Source organism: Eptesicus fuscus, chromosome 22, assembly GCF_027574615.1.
Source record: "Eptesicus fuscus isolate TK198812 chromosome 22, DD_ASM_mEF_20220401, whole genome shotgun sequence".
Classification (NCBI taxonomy): Eukaryota; Metazoa; Chordata; class Mammalia; order Chiroptera; family Vespertilionidae; genus Eptesicus; species Eptesicus fuscus.
The window spans coordinates 2,681,876-2,701,807 of NC_072494.1; the positions used below are offsets into that span (position 1 = coordinate 2,681,876).

At 55.6% G+C, this 19,932-nt stretch overlaps 1 protein-coding gene across 4 annotated transcripts; it reads left to right on the forward strand.

Moving 5' to 3' along the window:
- The first annotated feature begins 4,234 nt into the window (after nt 1–4,234).
- SLC35A3 (solute carrier family 35 member A3) lies at nt 4,235–18,044 on the forward strand. 4 transcript variants are annotated; one of them, XM_054712150.1, is made up of 8 exons: nt 4,235–4,266; nt 8,599–8,803; nt 10,052–10,206; nt 10,285–10,407; nt 12,089–12,260; nt 13,808–13,926; nt 15,334–15,467; nt 16,369–18,044. In XM_054712150.1, the coding sequence occupies exons 2-8, from the start codon at nt 8,617–8,619 to the stop codon at nt 16,457–16,459; spliced, it is 981 nt and encodes a 326-aa protein (XP_054568125.1). In that variant the 5' UTR covers nt 4,235–4,266; nt 8,599–8,616; the 3' UTR covers nt 16,460–18,044. The 4 variants fall into 4 exon arrangements, with proteins under 4 accessions (XP_054568125.1, XP_054568124.1, XP_054568122.1 ...); XM_054712149.1 differs by lacking the exon at nt 4,235–4,266 and adding an exon at nt 4,907–5,017; XM_054712147.1 differs by lacking the exon at nt 4,235–4,266 and adding an exon at nt 5,195–5,258.
- The last annotated feature ends 1,888 nt before the right edge of the window (nt 18,045–19,932 follow it).

A 19,932-nucleotide genomic window follows, 5' to 3' on the forward strand; every position in this document is an offset into this window, starting at 1 on the left:
TTTTTTTTACAGAGAGGAAGAGACAGGGATAGAGAGTTAGAAACATCGATCAGCTGCCTCCTGCACACCTCCTACTGGGGATGTGCCCTCAACCAAGGTCCATGCCCTTGACCGGAATCGAACCTGGGACCCTTCAGTCCGCAGGCCGACGCTCTATCCACTGAGCCACACCGGTTAGGGCTGCCCATCAATCTTAATGACGCACAATACAAAGCCTTACATCTTGTCTATGCTGCGTGCCCAATGCTGGGGCCTCGCTCTGCACCTCCGCCCTCCAGGATACAGGCTGAGAGAGCAGGCAGGGCCGTGAGCACGCCCGGCTGAAAAGCAGAGGGAGAGTCGAAGAAGGTCACAAATTGACAATTGGATGCTATGACCCTGAATGGCACACACACTCCTCTTACAACTGATTGGCCAGAACGAGTCATGTGGTCCCACTCAACCCAGAGAGACGGGAAACGCAACCTACCATATGCCCCAAAGGCAGCTAGCAGGAAATACTTGGTATGCAGCATAATCCAACTGCATATGGGGTGTCTAATCAAATGCACTCTAGGCCTGGCTCAGTGGTTGTGTCAGCCTATGAACCAGGAGGTCACAGTGCAATTCCCAGTCAGGGCACATGCCTGGGGTTGGGGCTCGATCCCCAGTAGGGCCATGCAGGAAGTAGCCAATCGATGATTCTCTCTCATCACTGATGTTTCTTTCTCTCCCTCTCTGAAATCAATAAAAATGCATTTTTTTAAAAATGTTCTCTCAATGGGTGAATCGAGACCCATGTGCCTAGAATTGCAGCCCACCGCCCATTACCAGCCCTGCAGCCCCGAGCGCTTCCCAGCACAGCCCATGCTCCCGCGCTCTCCTGGTCGCCCAGAGGCGTCTGGGGTGACTGCCAGGTGAGTAGACCAGGTAGAGGGGAACCCCCAACACTTCCATTTGCAATTCACCTGGACTCCGAGATGAAGCCAGTTCCTTGCCCCAGACCACCAAGCTGGCCCCCACCAAGCTGGCCCCCTACCAAGCTTATCCCCCCACCAAGCTGGCCCCCCACCAAGCTGGTCTCCACCAAGCTGGCCCCCCACCAAGCTGGCCCCCCACCAAGCTGGTCCCCCACCAAGCTGGTCTCCACCAAGCTGCCCCCCCACCAAGCTGGTCCTCCACCAAGCTGGCCCCCACCAAGCTGGCCCCCCACCAAGCTGGTCCCCACCAAGCTGGCCCCCCACCTAGCTGGTCCCCCACCAAGCTGGCCCCCCACCTAGCTGGTCCCCCACCAAGCTGGCCCCCCACCAAGCTGGTCCCCCACCAAGCTGGCCCCCCACCAAGCTGGTCCCCCACCAAGCTGGCCCCCCACCAAGCTGGTCCCCCACCAAGCTGGCCCCACACCAAGCTGGTCCCCACCAAGCTGGTCTCCACCAAGCTGGCCCCCCACCAAGCTGGCCCCCCACCAAGCTGGTCCCCCACCAAGCTGGCCTCCACCAAGCTGGTCCCCCACCAAGCTGGCCCCTCACCAAGCTGGCCCCCTACCAAGCTTATCCCCCCACCAAGCTGGCCCCCCACCAAGCTGGTCTCCACCAAGCTGGCCCCCCACCAAGCTGGCCCCCCACCAAGCTGGTCCCCCACCAAGCTGGTCCCGCAAGCAGGGACGAAGAGCATCAGGTCATCAAGGTAGCTTTGGGCAGAATCTGAAAGCGGGAGCAAGCCTGCAGGGTGACCCCAGGTCCTGAAGGGGTGGTGAGAGCAAACGCCTCACTCCCGGGAATCACCCCAACTCCAAGACCCAGCAAGTCTGTGGACAGGAAAAGCTCCCCAGAAGCCCTCCTGGCTCGTGGGCGAAACGAAGAGCAAGGTCACTTCCCACTGGTCGGGCGAGAGTCCTCCACGCGAAAGGACCCACGGCTGCGGTCCGCAGGGAGGGGCCTCGCCACGTCCTCCGAGGGCCGAGGGCCGCGTGATGGACGGTCGTTAGTCCTTGTTCGCCCTGAATAACTGACACCGCGCCAGATGAACCCGCTTGGCAGCTTGCAGGGACCAACTGGTTTTTCTCCTTCGTGAGCTGGGATTTCAAGTTCACAGTTTGAAGAACATAATTGGGTAGGAACAAAGCATACCTGAGGGTAATTCTCTAAACACTGACCTTTTTTTTTTTTTGCGTTTTTCGCTGTTTTGAACAGACATCTTAAATATCACCACAGTCCCCACTCCCTTATTTGATGTCTTTTTCTTTTTTTGTTGTTGTTAATCCTCACCCAAGGATATTTTCCCATTGATTCTTAGGGAGAGTGGAAAAGAGTGACAGAGAGAACCACTGATGTGAGAGAGACACATCTATGGGTGCCTCCTGCACGCGCCCCAACCAGGGCCCCGGGCCGGGGAGGAGCCTGCAGCCACCGACCACTGTGCGTGCATTTGACCAGAATCGAACCTGGGACCCTTGGGTCCGCCGGCCAACTCAGCTCTAACCACTGAGTCCAACCAGCGAGGGCTGATTTGTCTTTTCTTTCTTTTTTTTTGTTTCTTACTGTCCCTAAACTACCAGCCACGGAGCGGGGACTGGACTTTGCGCAATGCTCACAGTGTCCGCTGCGCCAGTACCATTCGATCTGGTCTCCATTTCCCTGGCGCCGATGGAAACCTGTCATGGTGCAATGTTTGAATGCGTTCATGCTTCCAACAGGGTTGCCAGATTTTGCAGATAAAAATACAGGCCACGCAGTTCAATCTGAATTTCTGGTAAACGATGGATTATTTTTAGTATAAGTATATCCCCGATGTTGTACAGACGAAGCACTGATCCCTTGTGTATTTGACATTTCAATGCAGCGGGGTGTTATCTGGCAACGTGGAGACGCACGCCCTGTTTGGCTCTGGCTGTCCTGACGCTGACAGGTGGTTCTCCTTTGTCTGACCTTCCGCTGCCAAGGTTTTGCCTTTGCGGTTGTTTCCACAGGGAGGCCGAAGCCCGCCCTTTGCCCCGTGTCCCCAGGCTGCCCGTTTTCTCTCTTCTTTCGTGGCCATCTCTGTTTTCACTGATAATTCTTTTATAAATTTACTAGAGGCCCGGTGCATGAAATTCATGCACGGGGGTGGGTGTCCCTCAGCCCAGGCTGCACCCACTCCAATCTGGGACCCCTCAGGGGATGTCCAACTGCCGGTTTAGGCCCAATCCCTGTGCCCCGCCCCCCCTCGCTGGCCTGCTCTCCCCCAACTGCCCCCCGTGGGCCTGCCCACCCCCAACTGCCCCCCTGCCAGCCTGCTCACCCCCAACTGCCCACCTCCTGCTGGCCTGATTACCCCTAACCGCCTCTGCCTCAGCCCTGCCCCCATGGCTTTGTCCGGAAGGACGTCTGTGAGGTCTCCTGAAAGGTCTTCCAGTCTAATTAGCATATTACCCTTTTATTAGTGTAGATTAGAGGCCTGTTGCATGAAGATTCGTGCAATAGGCCTTCCTTCCCCTGGCTGCCGGCACCGGTTTTCCTCCGGCACCCGGGACCCAGGCCTTCGCTCTGGCCGCAGCGGGGAAGCCAAGCCTCTTCAGTCTTCAGTCGTCTTCAGTCTTTGCTCCGTGCCTGATTATTCAAATTAGCCCACCATCTTTGGGCTGCCTCCTACATGCCCCGCCCCCACTGGGGATCAAGAGCACAACCAGGGCATGAGCCCTGACCTGGAATCGAACCTGAGACCTCCTGGTTCATAGGTTGATGCTCAACCCCTGAGCCACAGGGGCTGGCCTTACTGGTACTTCTCATCCCTGTGGCTCTGTTCGCTGGCCACCACCTGTTTTCCGCCTCATTTTTCTTCCTATGACAGCCAAGTGTAGTGTTTTCACAGAGTGTAAAGGCAGACACCCTAGGGGCTGAATCCCAGCTCATGTCTCCGCAGGCAGGGGGACCTCGGAACAGGGTTCAAGGTCTGAAGGCCTCAGGGCTCCTTCCCTCAACCTGCCTGGCCGGTGAGGGCTGCCTGAGCTGATGGGGCACACTCCTTACGGCTCCTACCCTTCAATAAGGAGCTCCGGCCTCCCTGCGGCCTGCGCTCCGACGGGCTGGTGCCGGAGCTGCCTGCAGGCCCGCGGGCCTGGGCCCTGCCGGCTCTGGCTGCTCCGGGACGCGGCCCCCAGGAGCCCAGCCCAGGAAGGCAGCGGCCTCCACCCCGCGGGGCGGGCGGCAGGTGCCGGATCCGCCCGGACCCAGCGGTGCCAGGACAGCCAGGCAGGGGGATGGGTGTGGACCGGATCCGAGTCCGGAGACGTGAGCGCATCCCCTGCAGGTGCCCAGGCGCCCCAGAGCTGCGGGCCCGGGAGGGGGCAGGGGCGCCGGGTCCGGGAAGGAGGGAGGGGGGGGGGAGCCAGGGCCCGGGGGGGGGGGGGGTGGGGGTGGGGGGAGGGGTGCCGGGTCCGGGAGGGAGGGAGCCAGGACCCGGGAGGGGGAGGGGGCGCCGGGTCGGGGAAGGAGGGAGGGGGAGGAGGAGGGGGAGCCAGGACCCGGGAGGGAGGAGGGGGCGCCGGGGCCGGGAGGGAGGGGGAGGGGGAGCCAGGGCCCGGGACCGGTGCGGGGAGGGGCGCCGGGTCCGGGAAGGGGGGCGCCGGGTCCGGGAGGGAGGGAGCCAGGACCCGGGAGCGGGACGGAGAAAGGAGGGAGCCAGGGCGAGGACGGGGAGCCGGGTCCGGGGGGGGGGGGCCCCCGAGGAGCCTGGCTTGCGCTGTGGCCCCGCAGGCGGTGTGGCCCGGCCCCGCCCCCGCCCCCAGGACTTTGCCCGCAGGCCCGGCCCTTCCTCCCGGGGAGCAGCCGGCGGGACGGGGCGGGGGGCCGTGCCGAGGCGGGAACGGCGGGGCGCGGGCGCGGCGGCGGCCGGAGCGGCGGCGGAGGGACCGGCACCGGAAGCGCTGGCGGCGGGGACGGAGGGGACGGCGGGCGGCGCCGCGCGGCAGGGGCGGGGGACCCGGCGGGCACGGCAGCCCCGGGCGCCCGGCCGAGCTGAGCCGCCGGCCCCCGAGCGCGCGGCCGGCCGAGCGGGGCAGGTGAGCGCGGGGCGGGCGGGACCGGGCGGGGCGCGAGTGACACGTTGCCGCTCCGGGCGACGTGCGGGATGTGCGGGCGGAGGAGGAAGGGCCCGGGGGCGGGAGCCGCCACGCGTGGGGAGCCGGGGCGAGGGGGCCGGGCGGGGGGCGTTCCCCGTGACCCCCGGTGACCCCCGCGCCCGGCGGCTCCGCCCACCGTCCCGGGCGCCGCGCTGAGAAGCCGCAGGGGCTTCCGGGCATGGTGAGGCGGTGCGGGGGCCGCGGGGCCACGGGGTCCGGGCCAGGTGAGGGGGGGCGGCCAGGTGAGGTCCTGTGGGGGGGTCCCCGGCCAGGTAAGGTCCTGTGGGGGGGTCCCGGCCAGGTGAGGTCCTGTGGGGGGGTCCCCGGCCAGGTAAGGTCCTGAGGGGGGGCCTGGCCAGGTGAGGTGGGGGGTTCCGGCCAGGTGAGGTCCCGGTGGGGGGTCGGGGGGTGGGGTCCCGGCCAGGTGAGGTCCTGTGGGGGGGTCCCGGCCAGGTGAGGTCCCGGTGGGGGGTCGGGGGGTGGGGTCCCGGCCAGGTGAGGTCCTGTGGGGGGGTCCCGGCCAGGTGAGGTCCTGGGGGGAGGGGGTCCCGGCCAGGTGAGGTCCTGGGGGGAGGGGGTCCCGGCCAGGTGAGGTCCTGGGGGGGTGGGGGAGGCCAGGTGAGGTCCTGGGGGGGCGGGGTCCTGGCCAGGGGGCCCCTGTCGGAACCGCCCGGGTGTCTGCGGGGAGGAGGCTGTGAGTTCACAGTCACTTACTGCGCTGAGCGGCCCGCGGGCCGTGGCTCCAGGGCAGCAGGGACCTGGGGAACGGGCGGCCTCGCTGGCGTTTCCTGCTTTCGAGGAGGCTGTTGGGGCGGCCGGGGAAAGCGGGGCCAGAGTTAGCCGCTGCGTTTCTGGATCCACCGGGGCCGCTACGGATGGGACTTGGGGCTCCTCCTCGGTGCCCTCCCTCGCGCTGGTGAGCTCCGCTCGCCCCTCCGAAGGGAAGAACTCCTGAGCGTCCTGGGCCGACGCCCCCGGCCTGGTCCTCCTGCTCAGCCGCTTGGGCTCGGCTCTCCACTGCTCGCTCCCAGTGCCCCAGCGCTGAGTCTGGGAAACTCACCTCCGCTGTGACCTGCACAGGAGCGGGGGCTGGGGGGCTGCCGGACCACCGCTGCCGCCTGCACAACCCAGGCGAGGCCTCCTCTGGTCACTGCTCGGCCTGGCAGTGAATGACCCAGTCATTCAGGGCGGCCTTCAAAGCGGGGAGCTGTCCATGGCTCCAGTGCCCCTTTCTTTTTGGATTTTAAATTGTTCTCTCTCTCGGAGCCCAGGTGTTAGCCCGATCGACCGGAGTAGTGGCTTTGAAATGTCATTGCCGAGCCTGCGGCCGGCTGCCGTGGCCTGCTCACACCCTCCTTCCTGCCAGGCGGCCTGAGTGCCACCCTTCTTAGCCGCTCTCCGAAGGCTGCCATTCATCCACACATTCTTCTCTCGTGTGTTGGGCTTCATCAATCTTACCCTCGTTACATTTGCGTTGTTCTGTGGTTATTTGAGGAACTTATCCCACGAGAATATAAGCGGCTTTGTTGTTTATTGACTTCAGAGAGGAAGGGAGAGGGAGCGAGAGAGAATCATCAATGATGAGAGAGACTCATTGGCCGGCTGCCTCCTGCACGCCCCACACGGGGGATCGAACCCCCAACCTGGGCATGTACCCTGACCGGGAGTTGAACCGTGACCTCCTGGTTCATAGGTCAGTGCTCAACCACTGAGCCACGTTGACTGAGCTAGAACATAAGCTTTTTAAGAGAAGTGATTATATCTTTTAAATGTCTTTAGTACTTGAATACTTGAGCACAGTATTAAAGATATATTAGACTCAGTCAATAATTGTTGCATTGAGTCATAGAAAGACCGTCAGACTCTCATAGTGCTCCCGGGGTCAGGATGCTCCTGTGTGGTGTAACCTGGTTTCAGACTTTCAGTAACAACCTTTGCTTGAAAGCGCTTTTCTGTTCCATGTTTTAGTCCTTCATTTGATCCTAGGAGTCAGTTTTTGAGGAAAATAATTTGCTCTCTGCTCTTCTGAGTTCTCAGCTGAGACCCCTATAAATGACAGATTAACGAGAGGAAAGCAGAAGTTTATAAACATGCATGCTTAAGGTCAGTATGGACGGGCGGCCTAACTTAGGTTTCAGCCCGCTAATAAGCAAGGGCACCCTAAGTCTGCGCTCTCAGTCCTGGGATCCAGAAACTCACGGCAATACCGCTGGGCTGACATCAGAGAATGGAGTCAAGGAGAGCTGCCCGGAGCAGGGCGAGGGCCCCGGAACCCGCCGCACTCAGTGTGAGCCTTCTGGAGTCCCGGTCTGCGGCACGCCTGCCCGCCAGTCTTATGCCCGTTCTCACCTGGCACCACCTGGCGGGGCTTGGCGAATGTGTTTGAGTTTAGCCACGTGGACATAATGGAATACGAGGTGCCATAGTGCTCTGTGACAGTGGCCTGTTGCCCTGTGGTGGCCTGGCCAGACTCTGGAATTATTTGAGTGACTGCGTCTTCCGTGCTGGAGGATGCATCCCGGGACGAAACAGATCCTGTTTGTCTCGTTCATGGTTGTGTGTCCGCAGGAAGTGCCTATGAAATAGGATGGCAGGTGTGAGGTCTCTCCTGTTTACTGCTGCCCAGTCTCCTTAGTCCGAGCCTTTACTGAGGGCTGGGGCTCGCGGGCCCACCGCGTCTCCACTCCCGCCTGCTCCTTGTGGGACACGGAACTGCCGCCTTGGGCTGCGTGGCAGGAATCAGTCGGAAGTGGTGGCAGGAGAGACAGGTGGGCGAGGAGCCCCTGCGACAGGTGGTCTTCCCAGTCCTTGGCTGGACGGAAAGAGTACAAACCGAGCACGTTGTAATCTAGAAATGAAAATGTAAATATGATATGTTTATATAGCTGAAGGAATATTGATTTTAACTGAATGTGTGATGCAAATGCCACAGACTGTGAAAGAGCAAGGTAAAAATTAACTCACAGAAAGTTGACATTATGGTATATAAACAGTTACCTGACACCTGGAGGAAGAAAGGGAGGGAGAAACAAGGAAAAGTTGTCTAATTCCGACGGTTCTAGGGCCCGGAAACCGTAAAGATTAGAGCCGGGCGTGGTAATGGGCAGGGTTACGCTTTTCTCTGAGCACTTAAGAGGGAACTGAGTTCGTGGAAGTTTTTGTTTCCGTCCTAGAGAGAAAGTAGAATATGCCAACAGTGTGAACTGCCTGACCCACTTCTTACACTTTTATAAAAAGTAAGGTTTGGGGTTTTGCCCGGGACGGTCATGGATTCCAGCGACAAGGTATGCTTGCCCCTTTCGGAGGAGCGGGTCTCCTTCGAGGTCTCTGGCCAGCTTGTCTTCTCTTCGCCTTTCAGTGCCTCCTGAAACTGGCTTTAGTGTTCGGTCCAGAGCAGAAAGGATGGGGTGGCACGTACATACTCCATCCTATTTGAGGCCTGAGGCTCTCACTGGCTTTTTTAACATATCAGTTTATGTCTTTTCTAATTTGTTTATTGGCCCTGTTTGTTTTGTTTTCAGGCAGATGCAGATAAAGCAATGTCTGCCAACCTCAAATACCTTTCCTTGGGGATCCTGGTCTTTCAGACCACCAGCCTGGTTCTCACGATGCGCTACTCCCGGACTTTGAAGGAGGAGGGGCCTCGGTACCTGTCCTCCACGGCCGTGGTTGTGGCTGAGATTCTGAAGATAATGGCCTGCATCTTATTGGTCTACAAAGACAGCCGTGGGTATCCAGGTTTTTGTTTGTAAGGCATCGAAACTTATTCAGTTGTTTGGTATTATTTATATAGGAGAGGCCTGGTGCATGAATTCGTGCACGGGTGGTGTCCCTCTGGGTGGCCTGCAGGGATCGGCCGAAACCCGCAGTCCAGCGCTGCCTGCAACTTCGTACAGCTCCTACCTGCTGCTTCCGCTCATCCCGGCCCCACTGTGCCTACTGCGGGCTCGCGCCCAATCAGTCCCAATCAGGAGAGGCTTGCGCTGCTGCAGTAGTGCTGGCCAGCCATGAGCCCTGCATCTGGCACTCTCCCAAGGGGAGTGGCCTGTGGGATTGGGCTGAAACCAGCTCTCCAACATCCCCTGAGGGGTCCCAGATTGTGAGAGGATGCAAGCCTGGCTGAAGGACCCCACCGGTCCATGATCGAGCAGGGGAGGGACCACAGGAGGGCTCCAGGGCATGTCCGGCCCATCTTGCTCAGACCAATCGGCCGGACCCCAGCAGCAAGCTAATCTACCGGTTGGAGCATCTGCCCCCTGGTGGTCAGTGCACATCAGAGCGACTGGTCGACCAGTTGACTGTCTGCTCCCGGGTGGTCAGTGCAAGTTGTAGCGAGGGGTTGAGCATCCTTATTATCATTAACATATTACACTTTGGTTGTTCGGTTTTCTGCCATTTGGTCTATATTACCCTTTTATTATATAGGATGACATATATGTAAATATATGTTGGTAACTACACATTTGAACACTACTGCATTATCTAATACCCTAGTATTAAGAACATTTCAATATTTGTCATTTTATTAAGACAGCTTTTTTTTTTTTTAACTGATTTTTAGAGAAGGGGATGAGAGAGGGAGTGAGAGAAAGAAACATCGATGTGAGAGCAAAACATATATCGGCTGCCTCCTGCATGCCCCCTACCAGGGATGGAACCCGAAACCCAGGCACGTGCCCTGATCGTGAATGGAACGGGCAACCTTTCTGTGCACGGACAACACCCCAACTGAGCCACATCGGCCAGGGCTCCAAGGACCAGTAGAAGGATACACGGATAATGCTATTCTGAATATGCTTCCTGATAATATTTAACATTTGAAAATTTAGCCTCATTAAAGGTATAGTTTAAACCTAAAGTGTCTTAACATGTAGCTCAATATCCTTTTCTCACGAGAGAGAAAACAGGCCTAGAGGGAGGGTGCGGAGTATTCAGTCACTCCTGCCCGATTTCCCCACTTCACGTTGTCTCTAGAGTGTAGCCTGAGGGCCCTGAACCGCATCCTGCGTGATGAGATCCTGAACAAGCCTATGGAAACGATCAAGCTTGCTATTCCATCCGGGATCTACACGCTGCAGAACAACCTGCTCTACGTGGCGCTGTCCAATCTCGACGCAGCCACCTACCAGGTACCGAAGGCGCATCCCTCGTGGTCCTTTTACCCAGCAGCCCCTCGGCCGTCACTCACATCCGCTGTTTCTCTCCAGGTCACGTATCAGTTGAAAATTCTTACGACGGCGCTGTTCTCTGTGTCCATGCTGAGCAAGAAGCTGGGTGTGTACCAGTGGCTCTCCCTGGTGATCCTGATGACCGGAGTGGCTTTTGTACAGGTAACCGTTCCAGACAACACACCTGTCGTTGTGTGGCAGCTCCACAGCCTTCTCTGCTGCGCAAGGACAGGTGGCTCTGCTGTCTATGGAGCCAATCAGTGCTTGTGCTCACTGAGGTTCTCTGAGAGCTTCCTGTGAGCGACACCCGGGGCTGTCACTGGTGCTGAGAAACATGTAGAAACCAGCTGGTCTCACCCGCCAGTTAGGGAGCAGGACACTGCGGTGTGGGAAGGAAGCTCCTGTCCAGCGGGTCCCAGGAGCGTCGGAGGTGACGGACACTCCCTCCCGCCACCAGCGCCCAAGACCGTTCCTTCCGCTCGTCGCCCGCCGTTCTCACGGTTCCTCACTGGTTTCCTCCGGGTCCCCTTGCTTGGCACTGCCTTTGGGGGCCTGGTCCGTGGGAGGCTTGTTATTTCTTTAGTTACGTCCTTATTTGTGGAGCTTCCATCATCTGGAGCCTTTCGTTAGCACGGCGTGCGGGAGGCTCCTGGCTGGCTGCCAGCAGCTCTGGTTGTCACAGACTGTGTCGGGTTTGTGTGTCGAACCCCTGCTGGGCATCTTGGCTGGGCTCTTCGATCGCCTGATAAGCGGACGTGACCGCCCCGCCCCATTCCTGTCCGTTTCCGCCTGTCACTCAGCCGGGTGGCCTGGCCCCTTCCCTCTGCCGGACGTCCAGGCAGCCCTCGCCGCCCCGCTCGCTCTCCGGGTCTGTCCTGCCGGCCTGCACAGCGCTGCCCGCTCCTGCCTCTTTCTCATGTGGCCGCCTGGCTCCACAAAAGTACTATCGCTGCGGGGTAAAAGGATGTTTTTCCTTCAGGCCTGCCTGCCCCCCAGATTCAGCCTCCACGCAGTCGCCGCTGTGGTCTGTCCAAAATCAAATCCAACCCTGCCATTCAGTGGCCCTCAGCACTTTCCCAGGGTGAAGTGTGTGTGCGCCCTGAATAAATCTTTTCCACATTTATTTTAAATGGGTCAACCCAGGAGCGCTGGGGGCAGGGTGCAGCCCCAATGGTGGATGGTGAGCAGGGCCGGGGTGCAGGGCAGGGCTGGGGTGCAGGGCCTGGATACAGGGGAAGGCCCGGGTGCAGGGGAGCGTCGGAGTGCAGGGCAGGGCTGGGGTGCAGGGGAAGGCCGGAATACAGGGAAGAGCCGGGTGCAGGGGAAGGCCGGGGTGCAGGGCAGGGCTGGGGTGCAGGGGAGGGCCGGGATACAGGGGAGGGCCGGGTGCAGAGGAAGGCCGGGGTGCAGGGGAAGGCCGGGGTGCAGGGCAGGGCTGGGGTGCAGGGGAGGGCCGGGATACAGGGGAGGGCCGGGTGCAGGGCAGGGCCGGGGTGCAGGGGAGGGCCGGGATACAGGGGAGGGCCGGGTGCAGAGGAAGGCCGGGGTGCAGGGCAGCCCCAGGCTCCCTTAGCTACTCCACACTTCACCCTCGGAGTCTCGGCGGCCGCGGTGCTTGGGGAGGGGCTCTGAGCCGCTGCAGTCGTCCCTTCCTCTTTCCTGGGCTCGGCTTGGAGGTTAGGAGTCACAGGGACAGCGCTGTGGGTGAAGTAGCGGCTCGAAGGCCACCTTTCAGAAGCTCTGCAGCCCCAGGGCGACCGGGGTGGCGCTGTCCTTCGGGTCTGACTGGCCCTGTGCACGGGGGCTGCGCAGGACTTGAACTGCGGTGTGTTCCTTCGCCCAGTGGCCCTCGGACGCCCAGGAGCTGGACGCGAAGGCGCTGTCGGCCGGCTCGCAGTTCGTGGGCCTCATGGCCGTGCTCACGGCCTGCTTCTCCAGTGGCTTCGCCGGGGTGTACTTTGAGAAAATCCTGAAGGAAACCAAGCAGTCGGTGTGGATCAGGAACATCCAGCTGGGTGAGTCTGAAGTCGTTTCTAATGTGATTTTTTTAAGTGGTTATATTGTTACGTGTAAAGGTTTCTATAGATCTTGAAGTAAATAAGCCTTTCATGAAACGTGCTGTTGATCCAAGTATCTGGCAAGGTTTTGGCCCTTTAAAAAGGTTGTATTTTAAATGAACACCTTTTACTCAGGAACGTGGGGTTTGAGGTGTGTGCCGTAAGGTGGGGGGAGGCAGTGTCTGCCCTCAGCATTTGGCGCCTGAGTAACTGTAGCCACGGTGGCTGCGTTTTCCCCGGAAGAGGCTGCAAGTAACATATGTATTTCCTCTCCTGGAAAATGTTCTTACAGAGCTTGCTGTGTTGCTCTGAGGATTAGAGAGATAACACATGTGGAGTGTTGGGGTAAATGCCTAGCACGCAGTAGGCCCTGATGTCAGCTGTTGCCATTCAACATGCAGATATCAGCGGAGAGAGAGAGTCACGGTTTGTGTGAGTTGCCCCAGATTTCCTTGAATTATAAACGAAACATGGAATCAGTTCAGAATGGATGATTCTGTGGAACCTCATGGATTCCTGTTCATTGCTCCGACCTCACACACATCCAGTGGTGAGCTGGCTGAGGTCTTGAAAGGACACATAGGTCAGTACAGAGCTTGGCATTACAAACCATGAATCACAGCGCTGTAGCATTTTCAAACACGCAGATTGATAGAACCTGTTGGTCTCCGTTTGGGAGTGTTTAACACGGTTTTAAATAGATAAAGTCAAGGCCGATGCCTGGGCGAGGATTGAGCTCTGCAGCATGCAGTTACCTTTGCGCTCAGAACAAGACCAAGGATGAGCTGGCATAAACGCAGTTTTGGAAAGAAAACTCCCCTCCCCTCCAGGCCCCTCATGGAACACGTTGGTTACTTCCGGCTTTATCAAAACGGCTGCCCTGGGCCTGCGGCTCATTTCTTCCAGACGGCCTGAGGGTGTCTGTGTGCACCCTAACTCCACTCCCGAGGAGGTTTGGGAACCTCTGAGATCAGGGTCCTGGGCAGCTCTGCGGCAGGAGGGGGGGGGCGCCGTGAGTGAGGCCCCCTGCTTCCTGAGTGACCTTCCCTCCGGAGGCCTCGGCAGCGAGGTCTCCTGCTGCCCGCGACTGGCTCTTAGCGCCGATTTTCCGTTATTACTTACTGACCCTTCAAAGCTCCTGGTAAGCAAGGAAAGGTGCGTGCCCCACACATGAGCGCGTGTCTGCAGGTGCGTGTGAGGACAGGAAGGTCTGTGTCAGGCCGCAGGGGGGCGCGATGCACTGACATGTGCCCAAAGCAAGTGTTTTCCGAATCCCCGGGGGCAGCGTGGAGCCCGTGGTTTCTGCGCTGTGCGCTGTGCTGTGTTAGTGCTCCGAGGCTCAGACCGGGCCCTCTCCTTCCTGTCCTCACGTCCTCCTCTTACATTCATGGCACTGCGTGCACTTTGGTCACATTCACACATGTGTCCAAGTAAAAAGTGTCAAAGTAAAAGTATTCGGAGTGGCCAGATACCGCCCCACACGTGACGTGAGCCTCCGTTCGCAGGTTTCTTCGGGAGCATATTCGGACTGATGGGCGTGTACGTCTACGACGGGGAGCTGGTGTCCCAGGACGGGTTTTTCCAGGGATACAACCGGCTCACCTGGGCGGTGGTTGCCCTTCAGGTGAAGCGTTTACTTCCCTGGGTGACGCTGATGCAGAGGACCAGAGGGGTGACGGGGAGGCTCAGCGCCCTGGTTTATCCAGCACTGGTCCGAGTGCCCCCGAGGAAGTGGCTGTGAAGAGGGGCGGGGGGGCGGTGGTGGTGGAGGTGGAGGGGGGTCCGGGCCTTCACTTGAACCGGAGGAGATGCCCGCGGGAGAACAGGAGGCTGGAGCCGGGCAGATAGAACTTCCCGTTCCTCTGCCTATCACACAGGAAGGCGGTGGTCACCCATCAGCTCAGGAAGCGGGGCCAGAGGTGCAGCGGGGACAGCGCGTCCCCCTGTGGTTCCGTGTCGGCTCGGTTTATGCCCTGAGAGGGTTCAGGCTGAGCAATTCCATCTGCAGGCCTGCTCCCCGCCCCGGGGGCAGGAGACGCAGCTGCAGGTCCTGCCTCGCAAAGCCGCTCAGGAGGAGTGAGGGGAGGAGTGAGGGTCCCTGCGGGAGGTGGTCAGGGAGGCCAGGGAGCTGGCCGCGAGAGCAGGAAGGCTGCTCTGTGTGTCACACAGAAGGAGACAAGGGCGAGTGCAAGTTCAGAGGAGCCGTGTAGAGACAGGAAGTCAGGAGAGTTCCGTGCGATGGCTCTGATCTCGGGGAGGAAGCCCTCTGCCCTTAGGAAGTGGCTGTGAGACAGAAAGGATTGGACTGCTGGTCTGAGGGACCACAGGAGTGAGTAGGAGAGAGCACTGGGAGACGGACTCACACATCCCTGCAGTGGTCAGGGGCCTCTGCTGACTTCCTCCCGAGGCTCTGTCCCTCCCTGTGGCGAAGGGAGGCGCGAGGCGCAGGGGAAGTGGTCCCGCTGGCCTGGCAGGAAGGGACTGCGAGGATGGCCACGCCCCTACTTACTGGCCACAGTGGGATGTGAGCGGGGTTGGTGGGAGGTTCTCTCTGCTCTTAAGAAAGAGCACAGATAAAAGTGCTTTAGGGAAAGTGAGAGCAATGGGAGGTGGGCTGGGTGGGGAGAAACGGGGGAGGAAGGGAGTGAAGTTAGGAAGCCAGGAGGAGCTGGCCAAGGTGACGCTCAGGTGACACCGAATTCTTACTCCAAAGAAAACACCTTCCCCACCCGTCTGAACTGTGCTGCCGCACTAACCTGGGTGAGGGCAGATACTTTATTCTGATCTGATCAGATCGTTACAACACCGCGGGGCACACGGTGGTCACTTTCTCAGACAGCTTTGGAAATAAGAGGGCTACGGAACAAAACCAGGAGGCCACTGGTTGGAAGAGGGCTTTAATGAAAATCCCTTACTAAATGGGATTAAATTTGTGGGACAAAAGCTGAAAGCTTCATTGAGTAATGACATTGTTCTGAAAGCAGTTTTATACATGTGTGTTTTTAAAAAGAATCTTTTGACACTTCCGCAGGCACTCGGAGGCCTTGTGATAGCGGCTGTTATAAAGTATGCAGATAATATTTTAAAAGGATTTGCAACCTCTTTATCCATAATATTATCGACACTGATATCCTACTTTTGGCTACAAGATTTTGTGCCCACCAGGTAACATATTTGCTTTAAATCTCCAAAAGGGAATAGAAAAATAAGGCTTTCTCTTCAGATCTAGTCTGAAAAAGGTTGTTTTGTTACAACTTTTGAAGAATCTTGGAAATGTAATGAGGGTTCCTTTTAGCTATCTTTTTAAAAAGGTTTCAAGTTATGTGCACAAAAATATCTTCCGCTGGAAACGTTTTTATACAAATTAGGCTGACCAGGAGTTTCCCGATAGATCGGAATGGTTTTTTCCTCCCAAAGGAAAAGTCATATAAAAGTCATATTTAAAAGTTCATTGGCCTTATAAAGTCATAAAATAAGCCCAAAAATGACATTTTAAAATTTTGAAGCTTTCATTTTCTCGAAGAATATACATGTCACAAGTTAGGATTCGTAGGTATTCTAGTTTACATCCAGTTTAAGGTCCAATACCAGTCTAAGTTCATTTCCAATTCATAGTAAGGGATCATATTTGTGGATAAAATAAAGAAAGCAAGTCTCCCTGCATTTAGTCTTATTTTCTTTTAAAGAGCATCCTAAAAAATGGGTCCTGAGTTTTGCTGATTATACCTTGGATTTTAAACTGAAATTTACTTTGGTTTGAAAAGAGTGTAGATTTGCCCTTACAGTGTCACATCTTTGAAAACAATGAGGTCTTATTCATTACAAGGCATATGAAAATGAAAGACATTTAGACATCTTTGCTTTGGGGGACAGTCCAGTGAGGAGGGGGAGGATGCTGGAGCCAGATGCGGAGCTTTGGACCCCCTTCACGAGGAGGCCTGTGGACACCGGCTGAGTAGCTGGTTGGCCTGTTACCGCAGCACGTCCCCAACCAACTTGCTAGAGAAAGAGAAGACACTTGTTTGCTTTTAGTCTGATTTTGTCTTTTTCCTTTTTCTTTATTTAGTGTCTTCTTCCTTGGAGCCATCCTCGTAATAGCAGCTACTTTCCTGTACGGCTATGACCCCAAGCCTGCGGGCAATGCCACCCGGGCATAGTGAGCGCTGCGCTCACGGGCTCGCAGCGGGCCGGTCGGCGGGAAACCGCAGGACTGCTCAGCCCCGGGAGGTGTCGGCCGCTCTCCGTACTGTCCAAGGGCTGGGAAACATGAACGTGTCAGCTACGTGTATGTCTGTGTAACAGAACGCCTATCGCGCCTGGAGAGCCAAGCTTGAAAGTATGGCCCGGGGCTAGAATCGCCGCAGGGAGCCGGAGGTCTGAGGTTAGAGGCACCTGCCGTTTGGATCGCTGCGATGACCGGTGCTCTCTGCAAGAGCGCACGCAGCGAGCGTCAGCGGTCACTCTGCAGACAGCTACTTCATTCCACTCAGGGTCTGTCTGCCCCTCCGTCCAGGTCCGCACGTCGGTGGGAGGGTCAGAGTTCGACAGTGATAACTGTTGCCCGTAAAGCTGTGAGGAAGTAGAAGGATGGCCTGGAAACACTTTCACGGACCCGGGATTTCTATATTTATACAAAAGATTGGCACACAAGAGATCGCTAAATGTTGTTCACCTACACGAAAGCTGGCGAGGTGCCCTTCTGGGTCTGGCTTGTCAGAGTGAGATGCAGAGTCCACACCCACATTCCACGGAGAGAAACACACACATTTCTCCATCCACCCGTCAGGTCTTCCCGCGCCTCGGCGGCGTCCCCGCTCCGTGCGGGCGGCCCTGGGCCCTTGGGTGCTAGGTAGCTGGCCCTCCCCCACCTGCTGCTTCTCTGTAAACCACATCCGCCTTTAGGATTACTTTAACGGAATTCCTGTGTGCTCCCTTAAAGTGTTAATATGTAATTTAAAGGGATTCAGTACTCATTTATTAACTTACAATAAAACAATTCTTGTCTAGTATCTCCATTTGGAGACTTTTGAACTATCAAAGCATGAACTGTACACATTAGGATGTTTTTAAGGAGTATTTTACTCATTGATCTGTAAACTCTACAACTGTTGACAAAACAACCACCAAAGTAGGACTGACATCAAGGAATTGAGACCAAAACAACTTTCCTTGGAGACATTCCAGGTTGCCACGGTACCCCTACTCTAAAGGGCGCTCTGACTTACACCCAAGGCCGCCCAGCGCTTCCCAGGCGCTCACACCCTGTCCCGGGGGCTCAGTCCCCGGTCCTGAGCACGGGGAGGCGGAGGCGCTGGCTCCCCCGTGCCGCTGACACAGGTTTCTTTTCCATTTGCTCAGCACCGCAGCTGGAGTGGCAGATTGCATGAGTTATTTACTGGGTGGTACAGGGAGAGACCAAGCGGGAGAGATGAGAGGACGTGGTGGGCAAAATCCTTCCTGAAGTTGGAATGTGGGTTTATTTATTGACGCCAGGATTACCAGAGAGTAGAATTATTTTATGTTTTTCATCAGACTTAATATATTTTTAAATTTCCTGTTCTAATCGTATAAAAACTGCAAAAAGTCACTCTAATGGGCTTTGCTAAATGTTATTTACTTCTTCTCTCTCCACTACTTCATTCATTATAAAAAATATGCTAATTCATGGGAGGAAAGTGCCAATTGATAGTTCTATTAAAAATTAAGAACATGGTATTTGGGAATAAAAGTTGAAATGCCACATGAAGATGTTTCCTCGCCGTGATGGGATCACAAGCACAGAATTTGGCTCAAAAATAGTATTTTCCAAACGAGGGTGCTTGTCGCCAGCAGGATAGGCTCTTACTTGGTTGATGCAAGCCTGGTCTCTTCAGGACACAGCCTGCCTGGCTCACCGGAGTCACAGGACCCTTCCGGTGCCTGCTGGTGACTCCAGATGGCCCCGAGGAGACGTTCTGGAAGCCTGGCCCAGGGTGTCCGGAGACCAAGCGAAGATCCCGGTCAGGCTGAGTGTGTGTTCAGTAACCACCACACGTCGAGGGTGCTTTCAGACGAACAGCTTTCACACTTACATCTGTGACCTGCGAAGCGAAACCCAGTCTCAGATGCTGAGAACTCAGGACTAAATACTGTAGGAAGACGTGCGTTCGGCCATAGGAATAGTGTCCGGTAATTATAGTCATTCATGTGTGCTCACAGTTCATTGTTAATTCAGGCACAGTCCGTTCCTATTTTAACTTCAAAAAATAGCCCAGGAGCATGATTGGCTATCAGATATGCTATCTACAGTGATGATATATTTTCAGGTGTCCAAAATAACACAATTTTCAAGATTCCTAACAAAGTTTATAAAATTATAATCAAGAGTTGTAAGGCCAAAACCGGTTTGGCTCAGTGGATAGAGCGTCGGCCTGTGGACTGAAAGGTCCCAGGTTCGATTCCGGTCAAGGGCATGTACCTTGGTTGCGGGCACATCCCCAGTAGGGGGTGTGCAAGAGGCAGCTGATCGATGATTCTCTCTCATCGATGTTTCTAACTCTATCCCTCTCTCTTCCTCTCTGTAAAAAATCAATAAAATATATTAAAAAAAAAAAAAGAGTTGTAAGAAAGGAGAAAATAGTCTAAAGTATATTTTCAAAGCAGTTTTTATTTTGCTTTTCTAGTCATTTTGAAAATGTTATTAGAGATTGGGTTGTTAGTTTATACTTTTTAATCCCTAAAGAAATAGTCACATTTGAGAAGATGAACCTTTATTCCGGATCATGTCATATATAGGGTGTCCCCCAAAAATGTATACACACACACTGAATAATTATAAAGGCAGAGTTTATTAAAATACATTTCATTCCTGGCCAGCGTGACTCAGTGGTTGAGTGTTGACCTATGAACCGGGAGGTCATGTTTCGTTTCCTGGTCAGGGCACGTGCCCGGGTTTCAGGCTTGATCCCCAGTGCAGGAGGCAGCCGATCAATGATTTTCCTTCATCATTGATGTTTCTATCTCTCTCCCTCTGCCTTCCTCTCTGAAATAAATAAAAATATATTGAAAAAATTAATTCATGTCATTTTCACAATTGAGCTATCAGCTGTTAAAGTGTGTAGCATTTTTGGGGACACCCTGTGTATACAGACATGCCGTTTTCTTGGGTGTGGTATGGGTTTTGCTGACTTCCAAAAGCCTTATTGTATTAAATCTTTTATGACAACTCCTTGATTATTTAAATTCTTATACTTTTTAAAGTTCTCTCCACTACTTCGTTCATTATAAAAAAAATGCTAATTCATGGGAGAAAAGTGCCAGTTGATAGTTCTATTAAAAATTAAGAACATGGGAACAAAAGTCTGAAATGCCACATGAGGATGTTTCCTCGCCGTGATGGGATCGGTCCTGTAAGAAGTTACATGGAGGTGGTGTAGGCTGTTTCATGGAGGATGCAGAATCTACATGTTTACATCCATTTATATTGAATGCCACGTTTCATAGAAGGAGGGGTGGTTTGATCTGTAAACTAGATTGTAAGGAGACAGACTCTAAAAGGAAATTAACTTTGTGCTCAGTAGACCTAGTTAATGCTGACTGTTCTTAAGAATTGGCACACTTTTCCTGCTTACCAAATTATTAGACTTTTAAA